The following is a 24,300-nucleotide window of genomic DNA, read 5'->3' as shown; positions in this document are numbered from 1 at the left end:
TCTAATTGAAGACCAAAACTTTGGTAGGGCATACGATGTTAAATCTTGGTATAAATCAGTTAACTAAAAAGAAAGATATAGCAACTGCCACACTTTAAGGCATGGAAAACTTGATAGAGTATTACAAGTCGGCTAGCCAAGACATGTTGTGTGTGTTATCAACCGATGACAATATCATGTTGGCATAGGTAAAATAGCATTTAGTTGTCTATGCAAACATGGTTTAAGTGGTAGAGACTGAGTCAAGGCAAGACGTATTTTGGTCAGTACTGCTCGAAAATAAGAAAGAAAGATTTTCCTTCCATGACTAATCCTTCAATTCAATCAAAGATGTAATAAAAAGAGAGGAGAGGAAAATGGATGGTACCAAATGAGACAAAAGATTTATTTTCTCATGATTCATCCTTCAATTCCTTTTATCAATCATAAGGGAGACAAAATAATAAAAAAAGAGAGGAGAAGAGGAGATCCACTAACTAAAACAACATGAATACCAAAGAGAAGTAATACTAAAATTGGAGAAAATGAAATGTACTTATATTTATTCTAAGTTTCAATTCAAGTCCAACTCTCATTGGTCAACCAAAAAACATTTATGGACATAAATAAAAATCAATTATAATATCAAACTGCAAAAAAAAAATTAATATAGGTCTTGAAAACTAAAAATCGTCAATCTCAATCCCAGATGAAAAAGATTGAAGGTTGCATTAAGTTGACAATCAGCGTCAAACACATGTGAATGTTATATGAATGGATTCACTAAACTATTGTATTAATGCTAGATTATCTCCGGAAAGAACACATTGCAGAATATGATTGCAACAATGATTGCAACGTCTCAACAAGGATCGTTGTATCTTTATGAGAATTTGGATGTAATGTTAAATATGCATGAGTTCTCACACTATAAGTTCAATAAAAATAAACATTATAGGAATATTAATTATTTTAGATTTGAAACATGGAACATAAGAACGTTCACTAATAAAGTAATAGAGATAGTGAATATGATGATTAGGAGAACAATTAATATTTTATATTTACAAGAGATAAAATGAATAGGAGAGAAGACAAAGATGATAGATGATGCGGCAGATAACTATCGATTCCGTTGATTCACGCATGAATATCAGAAGCAATCTTCTAAACCCTGTTGATTCCACATAATGCCAAAGAGATAGACAATCAAACTCGACATTTGAGAAGAAATAGCGTAGCCGCAAATTCTTATTAATCAAAACCTTCTTTTATATCAACCCAAATAATTGTTTATATAGACTCCACACCCTACACAAACAACGGAAAGAAATTCTAACATATAAACCCTAATTCCTAACTTGTAAAGAAAAGAAAAATACTCGTAATCCTAAAATCACTAAACGGACTCTCAATCTAAAAATACAAAAGACGAAAATTATCAAAAATACCTTAAATATCAAAAAACTCAAAACTTATTACAAATAGTATGAAAGATATTCGGATCCTCCTGCATCATTCTCCCGATGGTGAAGAAAATTACCCTTGAATTGCTAGTCATATCATCAGAAGGAGCTTTAGCAACGCATTACGGTCTTCTTGGTGAGATACAGCAGAAAGCTATTGAATTTGTTGATTCGCGTATGAATAACAGAAGCAATCTTCTAAATTATGTGATTCATGCACAAAAACCAAGAAATAGAACAGCAAAACTTATCATTCTTGAAGGAGATGATGATTGACTCCATAAGATCAACTTCGCTATGATGATGCAACAAAAAGTTATTGAATCCATTGATTTGCATACAAATACCAGAAGCAAGCTTCTAAACTCTATTGATTCGTGCACGAATACCAGGAAATAAAAAGGTAAAACTCGTCATTCCTGAAGGAGACAGCGACCGACTCCATAAGATCAATCTCGCTCTAATACCAACTGACGCAACGGATAGCTATCGGTTCTGATGATTCGCGCACGAATATGGGAAGTGAGCTTCTAAACCCTGTTGATTCCGTAGAATGCTAGGAGATAGCCAACCAAACTCAATGTTTGGGAAGAAATAACGCGGTCGCAAATTCTTATTAATCAAAAACTCCCTTATATAGACCCAAAATCCTAATTTGTAAAAATTAGAAATTACCAAAAATACTCTAAATACCAAAAATCCAAAAATTACCAAAAATGAAAACTATTCGAAATAGTAATAAAATTTTTCAGTTCCCACATTATTCATTCCAAGGTAGAGAAAATTTATCCTCGAATTTAGAATAGTATTAACTGGTAGCCCAGGAGGAAGTTCATCTGCACCAAATATACAAAATCTACTAGCTATTGGACTTTCAGAATCCTTGTTGATCTGCTGATGAGCACGACATCGTGGACACTGTTCTTATCCATCTTCATGTCCCTCAAATACTTCTTACTCGACTTGACTAAAGTAGTCAAACCAATTGGACCAAATGTAACAACTATGATAGGCTTGAGGGCACTCGTCCAACTAGAACAGTACCAATACCACCAATTTTATACACATCCTAAAGAGGGAACTGAAGGGTTTATTTGTGGACCTCTTCAGTTCATTGATCAAGTCGAGAGCTGAGGGTGGGGCCTTATACCAATCCAAGTTGGTAGACCTCTCAATCATGTTGTTGCCCTTAATTCCAGAGATGGCGTCCAAAAGCGGATAGGTGTTATAGGGCCTAAGGAGCATAGTGCAAGTTAAGGTGCACATCTTACCGAAGTAAGGTACTGTATAAATTTTTACAATTCAAACATATATAAAAAAAATTTGCCAAAATATTTCACTAACAAAATTATAGTCCATAAAATATTAAAAGAATAATATAAATATAAAATTCACTAACAAATAAATATGTTATATGCATAAATGCATAATTCAAATTAAAGAAAAAAACTTTAAATATCTAAATAATCAAAATCTTCATCATCTTCCTCAATCTTATCATTATCATCATCACCGCCAATGTTTCAGATTTGTATAGTTGAATCTTCATTAGTTTCTTCAAGACCACTTTATTCCTCTTCATCAACAAGTTGACTCGTAAAAAATCTTCTATTAGTTCCTTTTGATGTAGTTGTCCTAACTTCTTTTAAAAAAGATGAAACTCGAGATCTGAAACTGTAAGCATCTTCACCTCATGCAACTTCACTCTAAGTTAAATTGTCATCATCAAATACTAAATCATTTTCTACATTAGTGTTATCATTCAATCCCCCATCAACCATTCATTGATATAATCTATTTCATTCAAAGAAATAGAATCTACAATGCATATCATATCGATGCTTCAAAGTTCTATTATACTTATAAAATAAAGGGCAATTTGATGTATGAAGTTCCTGTCAATGCAGAATCCTGAGGAAGGATTTATTGTGCACAGTCTTATCCTACTTTACAAAAGGCTATTTCCAAAACTCGAACCCCCTCCGGGTCACACGGGCAACTTTAGCGTTGTGCCAAGGCTCCTCTTCAAAATCTTATTATACTTAATAGAAATTAAATCATTTAGTCTTTTTTGCTTCAACCTATTTCATCTTTGGGAATGAAGCTTCACACAAAACAAAAAATTATTTTAATTTATCTTTTATAATAAATTTATTTAAATTTCCTTAAATATTTATACTTACGTGTTCAAAATCACTTTAGTTTCATTCACAAGCAAAGAAATAAGTGTTGCATGCATGCTACGTAATTAATTAAAAGGGTAATTAAAGATATGGGATGAGCTTTAAAAAGTATTGTTAGGCCTGATTTGTATATGTACGTCTCCCTTCAATGAGGAGAGAAAAATCGTGCCACAAGTGTGGTTATCACCTCTAACAAGGTGCGCACTTAAGGTGACCAGGCGCAAGAGGCTCGCTTGTGAGCTCCTTTAATAACTATTGTGAAGACCTAAATGAGGTAGTACAAAAAAATTTCATCAATGAGATTGATCCTATCTGAAATCTGCGAGGTGGTGCGCTGGCTCCGGTGAATGGCAGTTTTCGATGAAGACGAACTCTTGAAGATCTGGAAAAGCTCCTCAACGATCCTATGCACAATGAGATGAGCCAACAAAGCGTTAGTGACCTAAGACCGGGTGGGGATCCCTGGCTAGGCCCTCCGATGCTCAAGTCAGTCTCTCTCTCAAAGGTGGAAGAAGAAGAAGTAAAAGAAGTACAGTAACTGAAGTACTTAGAAACAGAATTTGAATGTTAGAATTTGCTTACCTTGCCAACGGAGAGGATCTCCCTTTTTATAATATCTCATGTAACCTCCGTAGTCATGAAATGGTCCCCGGTTTGTTAAAGCCACCTTTTAAGCTTCGTGCAATAATCCTTTAAGGAATCTTTTTTTACCCCAGATGTACCTCTTTTGTCGTTTGTGACTCATATTTATGATGAGATATGCATAGGAACACGTTACTATAACTGAAGAAGCTTCTAGAAGATACTTCCCGCCAAATTTATCAAGCTATCATACTTATATACTTCTGTTAAGCATGTCTCGACCGATCATTCAAGTCGGTCGTGTATATATTGAAAATACCTTAAGAATACCTTCTGTTAAGCATGTTTCGACCAAGAATGTCTATGAGCTTTATAAGGCTGAGCGCCCTCAGGTTTTGCCTGGCCGAGCGCCTATACACACACTGTGCTCGCTCGGCCTTCATTCGACCGATAATATACTAAAAGTTATATATAAGGTTAAATACCTTTATGCTCGGTCAGGCTTTGCCTAACCGAGCGCCTGTAAGCACATTGATGCTCGCTCAACCTTCACTCGATCGGTAATATACTAAAAGCTTTACAATGTTAAATACCTCTACGCTCGGTCGGTCTTTGCCAGACCGAGCGCCTATAAGCACATTGATGCTCGCTCAACCTTCGCTCGGCCGGTAATATACTAAAAGTTTTACAAGGTCAAATACCTTTACGCTCGGTCGGGCTTTGCCTGACCAAGCGCCTGTAAACATATTAGTGCTCGCTCGACCTTCATTCGACCGATAATATACTAAAGTTATATATAAGGTTAAATACCTTTACGTCTGGTCGGGCTTTGCCTGACCAAGCGCCTGTAAGCACATTGATGCTCGCTCGGTCTTCGCTCGGCCGGTAATATACTAAAAGATTTACAAGGTCAAATACCTTTATGCTCGGTCGGGTTTTGCCTAACCAAGCGTCTGTAAGCATATTAGTGCTCGCTCGACTTTCATTCGACCGATAATATACTAAAAGTTATATATAAGGTTAAATACCTTTATGCCCGATCAGGCAAAGCCTGACTGAGCGCCTATAAACACATTGAATGCTCGCTCGGCCTTCACTTGGCCGATAATATACTAAAAGCTTTACAAGGTCAAATGCCTTTACGCTCGGTCGGGCTTTGTCCAACCTGTAAGCATATTAATGCTCGCTCGGTCTTCATTCGACCGATAATATACTAAAAGTTTTACAAGGTCAAATATCTTTACGCTCGGTCAGGTTTTGCCTGACCGAGCGCCTGTAAGCATATTAGTACTCACTCAGCCTTCATTCGACCGATAATATACTAAAAGTTATATATAAGGTTAAATACTTTTACGTCCGATCAGGCTTTTGCCTGACCGAGCGCCTGTAAGCATATTACTGCTCGCTCGGCCTTAATTCGACCGATAATATACTAAAAGTTATATATAAGATTAAATACCTTTACGCTGGTCAGGCTTTACCTGACCGAGCACGTGCAAAAAGGCTTTTATTTGGTCGTTCCTCATCCTATTACTCATACGTTCACCAAGCTATATATCCCTCCTATCTTTCTCGACCATGACCCTTACTTCATTTGCCAGGCTGCTCCATCATAACCCATATCAGAAGGAAGAAATCTATATGAGCATGTAGAGTAAGAGATAAAAAATATAATAAGGTGCATATAGATTATGATTTTGGAACAAGAAATGAAGGAAAAATATATTGAATTTTGTAATAACATGTGAACCTATAATACCTACTATGTTTTTCAAGAAAAAAAAACACTTGGTTTTGTTTTAAAAAAGAATAATAAGTCACAAATTGACTCTTTTTTATGATTAAGAAGAATGATAGAAAGATTTATAAAAATTGAAGATCATCTCTAAAAAAAATTAACTACCAATATAAATTAGTAGTGTTAGATATACGCCTCAAACAAAATATCAATAGAAGAAAAACATTTTATTTTTGACCAATTGTTACCCCCCACAAGTTAGCACAGTTTGTAACTACAAGGGTGGTTGCTCCAATAGGTCTTGCAGTCAATTCCCCTTTAGGTGTCTGACCTCCCCAATGTAAAGGGTCGTTGTGCTAGGGCAAAATGCCCCCCGTGATTTACCTGCCTATATCTAGCTGAGGGCCAGCAATACTAGGCGCCTGGGGTGAGCGTTATCACCTTTTGCTCCAATAGAAGAAAAACGTGCACGGCTTCTATCTATTATCAAGTGGTGGAAGTTCAAAGACAGGAAGTAGCATGCGTTTAAGGAAAGGGTAGGAGTCAAGTAGTAGAAGAAACACATGGCGACTCGAATACAACAAAGGAAAGATAATATTAAATTTGAAAATAATGGTCAAGAGCATACTAGGTGAGTCAAAAAAAAACGTGCACCACCAAGTAAAAAATCTTCGTGATGGAACGAGAAAGTATAGTAAAAAATGACGGAAAGATGACTTGCGTATAAGTTATTGTACACTTGTAACAATGAAGAAACTTTAAAAAGTATGGAATAGCTAAGAAAGAGGCAAAGAAAGCAATGAGTGAAGCCAAAAATAAAATTTTTAAATGCTTATACCTACTGTTAAATACAAAAGAAGGGGAAGGGATACTTTAGTATAGCTAAAGTGAGAGAGGAAAATAAGAGATCTAACCCCAAATAAGATTAATAAAGATAATTGCAATAAGGTACTAGCAAATGATAAGAAAATAAAAGACCAATGGAAAAAGTATTTTCCTTAATTTTTTAATAAAGATTTACGTGACTAACTTAACTTCGGTAATTTAAGTAAGTCAAAAGAATATAGAAATTTAAGTTTTTATCAAAAAATTCAAAATTTAAAAGTATAGAAGATTTTAAATGGATGCAAAATGAAAAAAAAAATGGTAGGACCATATGATATTATGATAAAGGTATGAAAGTGCCTAGGGAACCAGGATATTGAATTGTTTATTAAGTTATCCAACCTGATATTAAAAATGAAAAAAATATCTCATCAATGGAGAGTTAGTAGTCTAGTCCCCTTTATAATAAAAAAAAAAAGAAAACATACAAAATTGTGCGAATTATTAGAGTATTAAACTAATGAGTCATAACATAAAATATTAGGACAAGTAATAAAAAATTAAGGAGACGACGGTAACAAGAAATCTATTTGGATTCAAGCTAGAAGGTTGATAATAGAAATTATATATCTCCTCAAACAATCAGGAAAAGAAGCAAGACTTACACATGTTATTTGTCGACTTAGAAAAAAATTATGACGAAGTTCCAAGAAAAAATATATAGAGAATTCTAAAAAAGAAAGGTATTAGTGTAGAGTATATTGAAATAATTAAGGATAAGTATGAGGATGTAAAGACAAGAGTAAAAACTTCATACGAATTAACCAAAGCATTCTCTAAAAAGATGGAATTACGTCGAAGATTAACTCAAGTGCTTTTTTTTTTATACTAGTCATGAGATATGTTACTATAGTACATCTTTCTAAACGATGTTATTTTTGTAGATAAGGCACGTGAAGGAGTAAATGTTACACTCTGATATTATCAAAAAACAATATAAATGAAAAGATTTAGGCTTAGTAGAATAAAAATATAATATAAGGAATTTGAGTTTAGTAATATTAGGCGTAGTATAATAATTGTTAAGATGCGAAACGATGAGAAACTAAGAGAGCTTTAATTATTTAGGAATGTTTTTACAAAAGGACGAAGGAGTTGAGAAAAATGTCTTGCATAGAATACAAATAGGATGGTTGAAATAGAAGAGATGGTGTTTTTTGTTAATTGCAAAGTACTAATAAAACTCAGGGAAATTTTACAAAACGGCAATTAAACTATATTATAGGAGATGAAGGTTGGGCTCATGATTTAAAATTTTCAGTCGTATCAGAGTTTCAGTTTATAATCGGTCGTGTCGTGCCGATATAGTTTTGATATAATTTTAAATATAAAATATATTAACTAAAAATATAAAAAAAAACATAAATATTTTTAAAATAAAAAATAATAAATTAATGAAATAATGAGATAATTTTATTAGGGTTTAATTAATCCTATTTAGATTATCTCTGGTATAGTTAAGAGTTGATTGAAATTATTAATATAAGAAATTAAAATTTCTCTCGCGCAAAAAAAAACCTCCTGTCAGCCTTGACACCTCCGCGACGACCTTAAGGCTCGTGTAACGCCTGCGACGATCGCCTCTGCGACGACCGTAGGGCTCGTGTAATGCCTTAGCGGAGGTCGCGAGGCTCGCACGACACCTCCACTAAGGCCTGAGGCTCGCGCAACTCCTCCGCGCCTGTCGCAGGGCCTCATGTTAGTGTCAGTCAGTGGGAGGAACAAAATGTTTCGTCTGTTTGCATGGTATGGCATGAGATTTTAATCTATAGTTGAGCTATAACTCAAGCACATAAGTAGAAGGTGAGAGACATATCAAGATGATAATGTTAAGGTGGATGTGTGGACATATAAAGATTAATAGAATAATAAATGAGAATATTAGAGAGAAAGTCGATGTTACGCCAATTGAAAGAAATTTCAAGAGACACATAGATGGTATAGATATCTACTTAGACAACTAATAAATACACCAATCAGGCGATCTAAAATTATGTCAAATGTGCACATTAAACAAGAAAAAAAAAGACTTGATTAACAATAATAAAATAGGATAAAATTTATTTAAATATATATGATGATATAGTAGAGGATAGAGTCTAATGGTGTTAGAGAATCCATATAGTCGACCTCACTAAGAGAAGATTTGGTAGTGATTTTTGTTGTTGTTGTTGTTGGGTCACGAAAACTATAAGATTATCTCAGTAGGATACCACACAACCAATACATATTCATGACACTCATTTTGCTATTACGATAGTATAATTATAAGTTGAGAAGTTTGTTATTATGTTGTAATTTGTTGCTCTAAAATTTTAATTCAATGGACTTTTTAATTGTTATAGGCTTATGTTTCGAGGTAAGTATGCAGAGTCCTATAGATCAAAACTCATTTAAGTTAGATCTTAGAATGATTTAAAGTGATGCTAGTGATCAAAACTTCGCCATGGTCACATATAATAATATTTTGAGCCTTCAACAAATAAATGAAAGACATGATAAACTTGTCTAAGATGAAAGTACAAATTATATTTAGTACTAACCCATTTCACAAGTGCATAACTATCTAATGAGAGGATGATAACAAAAGGTTGTTTCTATTAGCTTCTTATAAATTAATACATAATATTCTGATAAAATCAAGCAAGAACCTTATGTATAATACAATGAAGCAAAATGAGATCATACTAGACCAAAAAGCCCTGCAGGCCAAGCTTCTACAGCTGCACCAAGCTCTCTACTGCGCAACATAATCCCTGCATTACAAAGAAGGTTTTCAAGAAGCACACTCTCTAACTAGCTTAGTAGAAATAAGGACAATCTCCATTATTTGCAGCTCACCCGAAAGAAAAAATATACCAAAAGTACTAAATTTAGACAACGAGAACTTGTGTGCAACACAGCCAAGAGTTGGATTTGCAAGTCCAAGAGCTATCCCACTTAGAAGAGCTGTAGAAAGAAGAAAGGAGAAAGAATTAGAGTGACTGTTTTTTATAGATGTAATTCAAAATGGAATGTTGTATTACCAAATTAAAAGAGAAATTAATGCATGGGCATGTAGGAAGTGATACAGCAACAAAAAGACTAAGATACAACCATATGCATCCAATAACTGAAGGAGATTACAGCAAAACCAGAAAACACTCAATAAGTTAAAACAGAAATATAGATCATCTAAAATGCTATCTATATGTAGGAGGAACCAAAATGTCTTAGAAGTATTAATAACATTTGGTTAAGAACCAAAATATCGGAGAATTAGTACTGATATATGGTTATGAGCATGCAAAAAAAGGAGTAATTTCATCATGAATTAGGTTGCATTTTGTGATGTTTGTATCATTCAACAAAATGGATTTCTAGAACAGCTCATAAACTAGTTTGGTGAAGGATAACGAGACCATCATCAAACCATGTTTGCCCCCACTATTTCGGGTGAAACTATATCTCTAATAATATTCAAATTAATTAATCTATTTTTTTATTACATTAAAGAGGAATAACATAAGCTTGGTCAAGGTTAACAGTATCATTCAGGCACATACTTCCATGTTCAACTTGATGATACGATGTTGGTACTTTTGCCAAAGCAAGCCAAGATGATTTTGAACTAGCTCTACTTAAATCCTCTTCCATTCAATAATATGAATACAATAACTTAGTGGTTAACTTTTAAAAGATGTGGTAATTAAATATAACTAATTTGATGGTTAAATTTGTCTATAATATATATAATTGATTTAACTATTCAAGCATACAACAATAACTATCAAGCTTTATCCAAGTAGGTGGAGTCGGCTATTTAACTATTCAAGTATAAATTACAAAATTTTTTATTATTATTTACTTCAAGTTAATCAATACATACTTAGATTTACTTAATAACTTATTGACTACATGTTGATTTACTATAAGCTAAATAATATTATTACTTAACTAATATTATTAATTAAAGAATATTAACACACAATATAGTGTCCGAAACAACTTATTTAATTAAGGGGATTTATTTGATTAAATTATAATTTAATTAGAATTCAAATTTATTTAATTAAGGATATTTATTGAATTAATTGCAGTTTAATTAGAATTTGGATCTATTTAATTAAGTAGATTTATTAGATTAATTGTAATTTAATTAGAATTCAGAATTTATTTAATTAAAAGGATTTATTTGATTATTTCAGATTTAATTAAGAATTTATTTAATTTAAATAGATGTAGGTAGTCAAATTTAATTAATTAAGTTAGTTTATATTTATGGAATTTGAATATAAATATATAAAATAATTAAAAAACAAATGTGTATATAAAAATTTATATAATCCATGTATATAAATTTTTATATAAATTATATGATTTAGTAAATATATAAAAATTTATATAACTTAATTCATAATAAATTTTTATTATGAATAAAAATTATAAAGACTTTGTGTGTAGATAAAAATTTATAAAACATAGGGATATAAATTTTTATATATATAATAAAAATAAATTATACAAGACTTAATATTATAAAAGTTATAAGACTTGATAGGTAGATAAAAATTTATATAACATATGAATATAAATTTTTATGACTAAGTATAATAAAATTTATATGACTTAATGGATAAAATTTAGACAAAGCTCCATCTCTTTAAAACTCAATTGCTCAATTAAGAATAATTTAGATTTAATTACAAATTTATTAATCAATTATATTTAAAAAAATAGTAGAATATAAATATGTATAAAATTATTAGAGACTTATAAAATTTTATATCTAATCAATATAGAAGTCAAGTATTAAATTTATATTGTGTACATAAAATTAAATAAAGGATTAATATAGATATATACATAACATGTATAACATGTAAAAAAATATATAAGACTTGGCATTTATAAAATCTATCTAGTATGAAAATTTACATGATTTAGTGGATAAGATTTAGAACAAGTCGTAATACCCCCACCTTATAAAACCCTCATATAAAACTCCACCTTATCTTTTTGATTTCCGCCAGCCCCAAGCCCCTCACCCTCACCAAGTTCCACTAGTTCCATAGCTCCAAGGGAAGACAAGAAGTGGGGGTAATAGCTAAAGATTCAAAGGCATGTTCCCTACTTACATTATGTTGCAGTTAGTTGCAATAATTAGTGCACTTCGGGTTTATAGATTGATTTTTATGGCTGTTTATTTTAAGAATGATTCCCTAGTTTATGTTCGTTTCCTAAGCTTCGAATGGTTTGCATGAATAGAGGATTTCGGATTTCTAGAAGGGATAGTTTTCTCACTAAATTTGAAAGCTAAGGTTGTCCATCATGTTTCTACTTTACAAGTTTGTGCATGTTCTTGGTCTTCTAGTTGCTTAAAATCTTTCTTATAATATGTAAAATTAAGGGACATGTATAGAGAATGTTTAGGTGAATTAATATGAATTTAACACCATTTAACTACTAGTGAAAACATTAGGATACATCATACCTCATGAAATCAAACCATTGTTTGTAGTTTTAACATTTTATGTAATTTCTTCATTCTTTTGATTCATACAACGACCCCTAAAATTAGAGAACTCATGGTTACTGTATAGAGAACATTTAGGTGAATTAAATCCAAATTTAATGTCATTTTATTGCTGGTGAAAATGTTAGGTTCCTTCATATTTCATGAAATCGGAATATTGTTTGTTGTTTTAACATTTCATGTAGTTTCTTCATTCTTTTGATGCATATAATGACCCTAAAAATTAGAGAACTCATGGTTACTTTATGGAGAACATTTAGGTGAATTAAATCCGAATTTCATGTCATTTAATTGCTGTGAAAATGTTAGGTTCCTTCATACTTCATGAAATCGGAACATTGCTTGTTATTTTAACATTTCATATAGTTTCTTCATTCTATTGATGCATATAATGACCCTTAAACTTAGAGAACTCATGGTTACTATATGGAGAACATTTAGGTGAATTAAATCTGAATTTAATGTCATTTAATCACCGGTGAAAACGTTAGGATTCTTCCTTCTTCATTAAATCAGATCCTTGTTTGTAGTTTTAACATTTTATGTAGTTTCTTCATTTTATTGACGTATACAATGACCCTTAAAATTATGGAACTCATGATTATTGTATAGAGAATATTTTAGGATGTTTCATCAAAATTTATGGTTACTTAAATACTGTAAAAATATGTGGAGATCTTCATATTTCATGTTAGTAAGGTCATTGAATGATGTCGTTGACATGCTAGTTGTTTAATATCACATGTTATAGCTTAAATTTCGGTTTATATCATGAAAAATGTTAGGAAATCAATAACCTTATTAACTCATTAACGGGATGCAAGTTTAGGATCCTTGGGGTTCAACGAGTTAAGCTATAAATCATGTCTTTTCCTTACAATCATGTTTAGGTCCTTATACTGGCTTTCTATCCTTGATGCTCTAGAGATATTGTATAATTTGTAGGTTTTAGATTTAATAGCTCCTTATGCTCTTTTATGTTTAAGAAGGTGATATCATGTTAGCTCCTATAAATTTGTAAGTTTTGGAATTTGCTTAGTGTGCTTGTGCTTACTCTTGCTTCACATCATGATAGTTTAGTAGGCTATAGGTATTATATAAATTTGCATGCTTACGTTTAGGTTTATGATTATGCCATGTCTAAGTTGCAATGCATACTCATACTATGTTGATGCACAAGTCTATGCTTAATCTTATGATATGAATTTGCATGCTTACGTTTAGGTTTATGATTATACCATGTCTAAGTTGCTATGCATGCTCATGTTATGTTGATGCACAAGTCTATACTTAAGCTTATGATATGAATTTGCATGCTTCCGTTTAGGTTTATGATTATGTCATGTCTGAGTTGCGCTATGCATGCTCATGCTATGTCGATGCACAAGTCTATGCTTAAGCTTGTGTTATGAATTTGCACTCTTGTGCTTAAGTTTATATTCATGTTCTACTTATGCTGATTATGATACCTTAATGTGTTAGAAGTAAATTACGGAATTCTAAGGTGACGTTTGGTTAAATGATGGGAATGACTATGGGCATGGATTTGATAGTAAGGTGGAATGGGAATGGGAATGGGAATGAAAATGAAACCCACCTAGTTATATGGGTTTTGTCGATTCCCATAAATCTAGAAATCATTTCCAAATTATCATTCTCAAACCCACAATCCAAACACTATCTTTTACTATCATTCCATTCTCTCATTCCCAAATCCATCAACCAAACACCCCCTAAGTTTAGGTAGTATATGTTTATGTTGCTTCCTATATCTTATCATGATAACATTTATAGGTTACATGTTAAATTTGTGAATCATTAGGATTAAACATGCTATGAAGATAATTATGATAATGATAAAGATTTAATGTGGATACCATGAGGGAAAAGACTCCAGAGGAAGCTCGTTTACGAGAAAAGACCCCAGAGGGAGCCCAATATTGGGTAAATTGATTGTAACAAAGTGATAATGATAATGAAGAAGATTTAATGAGGATACTGTGAGGGAAAAAGCCCCAGACGAAGCCCGTTTATGGGAAAAGGCCTTAGAAGGAGTCCAATATCGAGTAAGTTGACTTGATAAAATGATAATGATTTTGATGGAAATACTGTAAGGAAAAAGGCCCCAGAGGAACACCCATTTACGGGCCAAGGCCCCAGAGGGAGTCCAACACCAAATTTCCACCATGGCCCAGTAATAAAAGGGTTGCTGGAGACACCGCCAACTATAGACTAAGGCACAGTAATTGAAAAGTGGTTGCTGATGTCCCGCCGCCTAGTACCATGGTTTTACAATTAAGATTGATCAATCGACCATATGATGATAGCTAGTTACTGTCAACGATCCAACCTTATCTTAAAAAGATTTTACAATTTATGATTCTTTTTAGAAACATGGTGGTGATAACCATATAATTACGTAACTTGGTATTTATGAATGGGACGGGGGTTATGACCAGTGTCCTTAGCCCGGGAGCTCACTAACCCTATGTAGTTATGTTTATTTTCATGCTTAGCTTATTTACACACTGATGCTCATGATTAAGTCTATTCTTATGTGTATATTTATTCCATGCAAGTATGCTTACGTTTATGTTTATATAGATGCTCATGATTAAGTCTATTCTTATGTGTGTTGATGCCTTGTAAGTATGCTTATGTCGATGCATATGGAAAGGTTCTAAAATTCACTAGGCGCTGGTGCGTAGGCGGGGACTAGGCGCCGCTAAGCGGATTCCTCGGTATCCCTTGTTTTATGTGGACTGTGGAGAATGTCATATGCAAATCTAAATGTTGTCTTAAATAGTTTCATAGCATGGAGATCTAACTATGTATGCTGAAATAAATGCATACTTTCCAATACCAAAAAATGAAAAACTAGAAAAGAAAACTAACAGTTTTGTGCAAAGGAAATATAATAGACTCAGTAATTACGAGCAAAAGAATCAGTTGAATAGTAAAACATGCGGTAAGTTATTATAATCATGTAATAAACAATAGAACATATATCCAACTCGAATTTTAAAACCTTGTTATAAGTTAAAACAACTTTAGTGGTGGAAAACATTAAGAAATAGTAGCAAGAGTTCAATTAAGATTACATCATTGTGAACCACCAAGCAAAATAATGAAATATAATTGTTGAATAACATAAGTCACGCCTTAACAAAATGAGTTCAAAATTACACAACTAATAACACCTTATAGACTCATATTTATTCTACTTCTTCTTCTCCATAATTTTCAATAACTTGTTCTTCATCGGACACAAACTTAATATCATTATTGTGATCCTCCTCTTCTTCTTCAGATGCAAAATCATCTTCATGAAATTCTCTCACTCTAGAGCTTCTTCGGGGTTGTAGATTTTCATCTGTTCCACTTGCTTCATCAATCATTTGCCAAGTGAGCCCAGAACCTAGTTCAACTTCATTATCTTCACCACCATCCACAATCCAACCTTATGCATTTGAAGCATCTTTTGTAAGAAGGACATCGACATTCCTTTCTTTTTCTCTTTCTTGTTTGTTCAACAATCTAGCATTAAATTGGATAAATACTAAATTGTTCAACCTGTTGGCATCCAACCTATTTCTTTTCTTTGTATGAATTAAAAAAAAAGAGAGAAAGTAAATATTATAGTTAGTACATGAATATAAACGTTAACAATTATAGCTACTTTAATTAAAGACTGAAAGTTTAAAACTTACTCCTTCAAATATACTCCAATTTCTTTCACACCCAGATAAACTTGTAGTTAATGAAAGTATCATCAATGTCACCCTTAGTAAGTTGGGTGTGTGAGCGCCGTATGTACTCCACCATGCACATGGACCAAATGTATCATCATTTTTTTCACATATTTTTGCAGCCAATGTTTTTCCAAATAACCCGGTCGTATCTCTGTATTTTGCAAATTCCTTGTTAATAATTATATCTTGTAGATCTAACTCATTGGCATGCAAAATTTCTATGCATTCAAATATCCCCGTCGCGACCTCCTCATAAAGAGCAATAGAACTATCTTTATAGTAAAAATAGGGATTCGACAAAAAGGCAATGGTATGCAATGGTGTATCAAGTCTATCTTTCATTTTTGACTAATAATGACTAAGATAGGCTGATAATTTGATTCCACGTTGTTCAGAGCCACCTTGATATCTTCTTTAGCTTGAAGAAACTCCCCATATAGAAACTCCATCGATGGCTTTCTATCTCCATCTACCAAGCGAAGAACTCTTACCAAAGGAGCAAATATTTTCAAACAAAGTGTCACACCATTCTAAAAACTCACCTTCATCACTGTAGAGTAAGTCAATTTTCCTTTGTTTGTTTTTGACCATTTACATTTCTCCCACATATCACTTGTAAACATGGCCCTTAAAATAGCTTTTTTTTTAATCAAACTTCGCAATGTGAGGAAATTTGATGCAAACTTGGTAACTTCTGGTCGGACTATATCTCTCTTCTTCATGAAACTTCTCATCAATGACAAAGTCTTATGGTGAGCATAGATGAAAATAGTAAAAGACTTGGCTTGCTCAATAACCTTTTTATATCGTGGAAGTTTGCCAATACTTTCAAGCATGAGATTAACCGTGTGAGTTGCACATGAACTCCAAAAAATCCCAGGTCGCTTTTCTCTCATCAATTTAGCTGCAGCCATATTGTTGGTGGCATTGTCTGTTACAATCTAAACAATATTATGAGCTCCTACTTGTTTAACACACTTGTCAACATATTCAAAAATAAGTTCAGTTGTATGCGTCTCGTCTGAAGACTCCTTAGACTCTAAAAATATAGTACCCTCCTTGCAATTAACACACAAATTTAAGATGCTTCTTCTTTTTCTATCACTCAATGCATCTGTCATGATCGAGCACCCATTCTTTGCCCATTCTTCTTCATGTTTCTTAGTAATTGTTTTGTTCTTTCAACTTCGACTTTCAACAGTGGCTCCCTAAGTTGATATTGAGTTGGAGGCTTGAATCCTGGTCCAAATTGACCCACAGCCTCCATTAGTTACTTGAAGCTATCATTATCAACAGCATTGAATGAGATTCCATTTTCATGAACCCATCTCCCACCATATTATTAAACTTGTTAAGTTCTCTCTTTGAAAAGAGCTTCATTTATATTTTTTTGGCGAAGCATTTTACTCCCACTTGGAGTTACATTTTCTGAGCAATTACTGATGCATATATATCCATGGAGCCAAGTGGAAGAGGTTTTTTAATTCCATTCATCCCTTCAATTTCAAAACCTTCTTCTTTGTCTAGAGAAATAGCCACCTCTGCTCTACAACTTTGTTCTTCTATTATTTTGTTCTTCTTTCTGTTTCTCCCTTCTAAAATAGCCTATTTGCACTTATTTTTGTCTTCTTGAGATACTTTTTGACAACCAGATACATTTTCAGATATATTTCCAATGTGTTCCTTGATCCTATACACTCCTCTCGACATTGTTTTTCCACATAACTTGCATTTAATTTTGTCGAGGTTCTTAGGATCAATCAATATCCCAAACTCCATCCGATGTCATTTGACTTTCTTCTAAGAATCCCGGATTCGGGTTGAGTGACAGACGCTGTCGAAGATGGATTGCTTGCCATTATAATAACAGATAACCTAAAAAAATTATATATAACAACATAATATGATAATAAAATTAAATTATATCATACGGTCCATACGATAACATTAACAAGTCTGAGAATTTTTTTTATATATCTTAATCTAATTAATAAAATTTATTAGATATTTATTTAAAAATATATATATTTTAAATATATTTTTTATATTTTTAAATCTGTTTTATATAAATTAATAATATTTATTGGAGTTTTTAAAATTTTAATTTAATTTTTATATTTTTAAAACTGATTTATGTAAATTAATAATATTTATTAGAATTGTAATATTTATAAATCTGATTAATATAAATTAATAATATATTAATATTTATTAGAATTTTTAAATTTTAATATTTATAAATCTGATTAATATAAATTAATAATATATAAAATTTAAAAATCTGATTTATATAAATTAATAATATTAATATGTATTAGAATTTTTTAAAATTTTAAATATAATTTTTATATTTTTAAATCTGATAACTGATAATATTTATTAGAAATTTTTAAATTTTAAATATAATTTTTAAATCTGTTATCTAAATTAATAATATTTATTAAAAAATTAATTTTAAATATATTATTTATATATTTAAATCTGATTATATAAATTAATTATGTTTATTAGAATTTTATATATAATTTTTATATAGTTAAATTTGTTTTATATAAATTAATAATATTTATTATATAAATTAAAAATTTTAAATATATATAATTGGGATAATTTAATTAGGCTTTATGAAATCTATTATTGAAATTATCCCGGTTAGGAATTGTTTTATTTTATTAAATCCTAAAAAAATTATGCACAGCAAAAACAGGAAAACTCGCAGCGACGGTGTGGACGCCACCGGACGCCTCGTGGGAGGCATACGGCGCGGCCGGAAGCATCTTTGGCGCGTCCGGCGAAGTCCGGCATTGCTTCCAGCGGCGCCAGTAGCGTCGTGGAAAGCTTCCGACTGTGCCGAAAGCATCGCGACGCTACTAGCGCCCTGGAAGCAACGCCGGACTTCGTCGAACACGCCAGACGCGTCCGACGATGCTTCCAGCGACGCTGGACTCCCTGCGACACGTTTAGCGCCGCCGGAGAGTTACCGCGATGACGAATCATGAGGAGAAACAAAAAAAAATAACAGAAACAAAACAAATTAAGAGAAACAAAAATAAAAACTTATCGGAAGCTACGAAGCCGAAGCCGCGATGAGAGAAGATGAAGAGTCGACGATGAGAGAAGTCAAAGAGCCTTGTGCAAATTAGGATTTAGTATTAAAAGCCTAAAAATATGCCAAAAATATCGAGGCCCGCCGAGCCCGCCTAAGCCCGCGAGGGTCACCGAAGCCAGTGAGGGCTGCCAAGGACCACCTCGGTGGCCCAACCGCCTAGGTCACCCGCCTGGCTGGTTTCCGGCGCGGTTTGTCGTCGCACCTAGGCGGCCGCCTAGGGCGATATTTCAAACGCTAGCTTATGGACATACCCATGATCAAGTCTAATATTATGCCTAGTTCATTTACATGCTTATGTTTATGCTCTCATGCTTTTGTTGATGCCTATGCTTAAGTTCATAGTATGTTAGTAGAAAGGTCCCCAGTTACCTAGAATGTGGTTCCCCTTACACTAGATTATATGCGCTAACTATTGCATAACACCGTTTTAAATATGTTGAGTCTCTCGACTCACATATTTTAACCTTTTTGCAGACAATGGGACGAATGAGATAAGAAGCATTGACCAGTGAGCCAGCTCGAGACAATGACAGTATAAGCTGAAGACCTTCCAACTTAGTTTCCGCATTATTTGAGTTTTAAGAATCATTTATGTAACTTCGTTGAATTGAGAATCCACTATGGTAGTATATGTAAGTGACGTCCGCAGATATATTTATATGAAATGTTATGAAAGAAAATGTAAACAAATAATAATAAGAAAAACTAGGGACGTTAAACACAATAGTTACATGCAAGATCAAAATATTAATAATATTAATACATCAATTAAATGACAATACTAACAAACTTATGTTTTACTAATATATACTAAAAGATAGGCATCTTTATACCTCACGGATGTGGCACATAGTAAATCAGAGGAACAACTAATTCCCACTAGGGATAAATATTTTGAGGCCGACTTTTGAGTGTGCATAAATTGTTCTTCGAATAGTAGTTTATAAAAAAATTATTGTTAAAATTACTTTAAAAATGTTGGTATTTTAATAATATTGACATATGAGATTTATATAAAGTTATTATCTTAATTACTACAAATAATTCACATAAGATTCTTAATTAATTAAAATATATAATTCTAAACAAGTACTAATATTGAATTGATATTAAATTAATATTAAAGTTAGTTGTATCTTACAATTCAATTAGCACTTATTAATTAATCATAGTTCTAATTTATACCTTAATTATTATTTATTACTTTGTACATGACTTGATAATTCCCAAGTTAAGATGTTAGGATTAGTCAATAAAAATCTATAAATAATTATATTTATGTTTTATTATTAGTTAGCCAATAATAATTATATTAAAAGAAGTTATATAAAATACTAACTCTACCCCTCCTTTGCTAATCTTGCAACGACAAAACAAGCTCAAGCAACTTGATGATCTTACTCTACAAGTCTAAAGCCAAAGTAGTGATCCTCTAGACAATAAAAATTCTTAGTTAAAACTTAATCATCATTATCTTCCTCACAATCTCTAGTTTGAACTTTTTTTAATTTGCTAGGTAAGAAATTTAGATAGTCGTGGTGAATCTCCTATTTCAACAAGTAATCGTCATTGGATCAACCTCATTAGGGACGAATCCAATATCAAATAGGTCTATATTTTGTTATTCTTTCTCTTTTGTTATAGCTCTTACTTGAGGACACATATTATAATGAATGTAGACAATCTTCTCCAAGCGAGATAAGAAAGACAATTTCACACTTTTGTATGAATGATGGAGAAAGTTGATCAATTTCTTTCAAAGCCACTGAAGGAGTCATTTACGAGAGAATTTGAATTGCAATATTTTCAAATTTGGGATTGATCCTCCATATTAGAATAAATAATAATAATAAAAATAAAATAATCTTCATGTATGTTGACAATGATTAGAGATAAATTATTTTCCACTTACCTACATCCAAACAAAAGCAACTACCAAAAAATTCTATACTCAAAAAAAGTATAACCATAACACCATTAGCTTATTGCTAAAGAACAAAACCTGAGGACTCTTTTGTTCTTTCTTCAAAAATATCACTACTGAGTTCTAATAATGCAATCTACCTCTTATATATTTTCCTTTCGAATTCCAATAGTTTTTGCAGTCTTAAAGAAATCAGAAATGTACACACCAGAACTGACAATGATATTATGTAGAATCAAAAAATATATATGGGAAAAACCATCAATAGCAATAGAAGACAGAAATTAAACAAATGATGAAGGATCTACCAAGAGGAAGAAAGTTGGTTGTGACAAAGTCCAACAACGGCTGGGTCCAGTTAGCTGTCTTTTGAAAAGCTGAATCCTGGAAACTATGTTTTCCTCTACCACCAACCTGTAATGTGGTGAATACTTATATTATTATTCATGAAAAAGAGCCTTTCTGGCAAAGGAAGACTCAAGATTCTTTTTTAATTATTCAAGCTTCTGATCTCTCAATTCTGGAACATGCATAAAAACATTAAGGGAGGCTACAGCTCCAAGGCTAGAGAGCAAAAAATGTTCAGATTTCTAAATTTTATTTGTATCGATAGCCAGAACTTGAAAAGCTTAAAAGATATTTTCCGTATAACGCTATCATTCTGTTGACTTAGAAATTGCTACTCAATTATCAGATTCCAGAATTGTCATCTTTGAATATTTAAGGAAACTTTTCAAAACGTCCATTGGAACATGAGGCATATACATCAGATTCAGCTCAATATTGGATGAGCAACCTAGTGTTGGATCAACTAGCCAAATAGGAATCTGTTAGACATCCAAACATCCACTCCTCATAGTCTTAAGTGACTAGACTATCAAGAAAGAGAAGGTCCTAAGAATCTAGAAGCAATGAGAGAGAAGCTCTGCCTTCTCTCTAGAAAAGGGGCTGCAACCAAGCTTCGGTGGCTGCCGGCCAACCGGCCAGCTGCTGGGCCAGCGCAAAAGAGCGAGGAGCTGCATTGATGGAGCAGCTAGGACCTTCACTGTGGTCACACGGCCTTGTGGGCTGCTTCATGGGGCGTAATCCTGGTCGTGATGGAATCACTGTGGTCGCCAGGCATTGGGGAACTCCGTCCAAGTTCCATATGCATAAGAGCGGTTGGACAATTTTCCGCTTTGATACAGCAGTGGATCGTGACCGTGTGATAGATAAGGGGTCGTACTTCACGTATGGCAGTCCATTATTCTTGAAAATGATGCCGAGCTGTTTCTTGTTTGACGACAGACATTTTGTTCCAGTGTGGGTGCAAATACACGGATTACCAGCGAACTGTTGTTTCGAGCATGTATTCATACTCAGCCTTGTTGGCTCGAAGATCGAGCAACCATTGTATATGAATAAGTTGACCCCCACTAGAGAACGAGTTACCTATGCACGGCTATTGATTGAGGTTGATATGGATGGAAAACAGACCGGCATAGTACCAATCATGCTTCCAACGAGAGTGCAAGTCAACTTAGAGGTTAAGTTTGAGGCGATGTCAAAATTTTGAGAGAGTTGTCATTGCATTGGGCACTCCAAGGAGAACTATTGGGTTGTTCAAAAAGATTCACCGGAAGTGATAGGACAACCCACATCAGGCAGTCGACGATCAAGATCACATGGACGACGAAGTGTAGCGTTTGCGCGAACAGAGCCAAACACAGCAAAACCCAGTGCCTAGTGCGGAGGGAGGAGTTAGTGGCACACAATCCACACAAACTACAGCAAAGAGCGGTGGCCAGCCATACCAGACGAGACAGAAGCAAGCACACAACCTGCACACAACGGCACGGAGAGCTGAGGTAGCAACTTGGCGACTAAGCAAGCTGGTGCAGTGAGTGGAGCTAGTGACACGGTGTGGAGGCAGTGGCTCAATGCCCGTGCAAACGGGTACAGAGAGCAAAGATGGTGGCATGCAGGGTGGAGGCAGCGACACAGAGAGCGGAGCCCGTAGCCCACAAGGCTCAATTTCTAGCAAACTAGACCGAGCATTGATCAACATGCAGTGGCTTCCGGAGGACTTTGAGAGCTATACAAAATTCCTTCCGCCAGGCTGCCTTTCGGCTCATTCTTGCTGTGTTGCCTCACTGTTGCCCAGAGAACAGCCAAAGTCGTTGTCTTTCAAGTTCCATAACATGTGGACACTACACGAGGGCTTCCACAGACTGCTTGAGGAATCATGGGGGAAGAGGATTAAAGAATAGCTCAATTCCACCTTAAGCAAAAGTTAGTAAAAAAAAAACGCAACTAAGAAACTTCAATAGATTGCATTTCCAACACATTTCGAAGAAGGCAAAGCGAGCGAAGGTTGAATTAGAGGTTGTCCAACAGAGAATACTTGCTAGGAGCCCGCACCATAACACTACAGCACCAGCTTATAGTCAGCAGCAACCAGAGGCAGAACGATCATTTTATCAACAAAAGCCTAAGTGTGCATATCTCAAGCAATCTGATCGGTGCATAAGTTTTTCCATAATATGGTCAAGAGGAACAAGAAGTGAAATGCTATGGTAACTATCACTATTACATCCAGGAGCAAACCACCATACTGAAGTTGCGAAGGAAATTATATCACATTTTGAAAGGTTGCTGGGCACAAGAGGGAACTGTATGCCGCTGGACAACTTGCAGTTTGATGGGCCTATTCTTACAAAGGTGCAGCAGCAAGGTTTGGTCGCTCCGATTACCTCCAAGAGCATACAAGTTGATCTCTTCGATATTGGTAGCGTGCCCCGAGACTAGACGGATATGGCTCCAATTTCTTCAAGGCGGATTAGACCACGGTCCATTCAGATGTCTACGCAGCTGATCCAATGGTATTCTTTAGAGGCTACATGGCTAGTGAAGTCAATAAATATTTTTTGTCAAAGCAAAAAGGAAAAATCCCAACTCTCGGCTACAACTCCCAACTACAATTCCTAGCTACGATTCCCAGCTACAATTCCTGGCTACGACTCCCGGCTATAACTCCCGTCTACCGCGTGGCTCCCAACTCCCATCGACTACTTGAGTGAGCTGTTAGGGAAGGGGAATTGTTGACCCCACCCACATTATTGTCAAAACGGCGAGAGAACGTGGCCAGTTATTTCGGAGTTAATGGGCAATAATGGCCCTTTATTACG

The 24,300-nt window shown here is 33.8% G+C and overlaps 1 protein-coding gene across 2 annotated transcripts in view; it reads right to left on the bottom strand.

Moving 5' to 3' along the window:
- LOC121980448 (probable sodium/metabolite cotransporter BASS4, chloroplastic) overlaps positions 1 to 24,300 on the bottom strand; it is a 79,553-nt gene that overhangs the window by 52,356 nt on the left and 2,897 nt on the right. For both annotated transcript variants that reach the window (XM_042532482.1, XM_042532483.1), the window contains exons 2-4: positions 21,442 to 21,547; positions 9,675 to 9,782; positions 9,522 to 9,589 (exon numbers count right to left, since the gene is read on the bottom strand). In XM_042532482.1, the coding sequence (XP_042388416.1) occupies positions 9,522 to 9,589; positions 9,675 to 9,782; positions 21,442 to 21,547 (282 nt within the window). The remainder of the gene's footprint in view (positions 1 to 9,521; positions 9,590 to 9,674; positions 9,783 to 21,441; positions 21,548 to 24,300) is intronic.

This window comes from Zingiber officinale, chromosome 5A (genome assembly GCF_018446385.1).
Source record: "Zingiber officinale cultivar Zhangliang chromosome 5A, Zo_v1.1, whole genome shotgun sequence".
NCBI lineage: Eukaryota > Viridiplantae > Streptophyta > Magnoliopsida > Zingiberales > Zingiberaceae > Zingiber > Zingiber officinale.
Note: the sequence above shows the minus strand (reverse complement) of the source record. Positions and strands in the feature narration are given on the sequence as shown.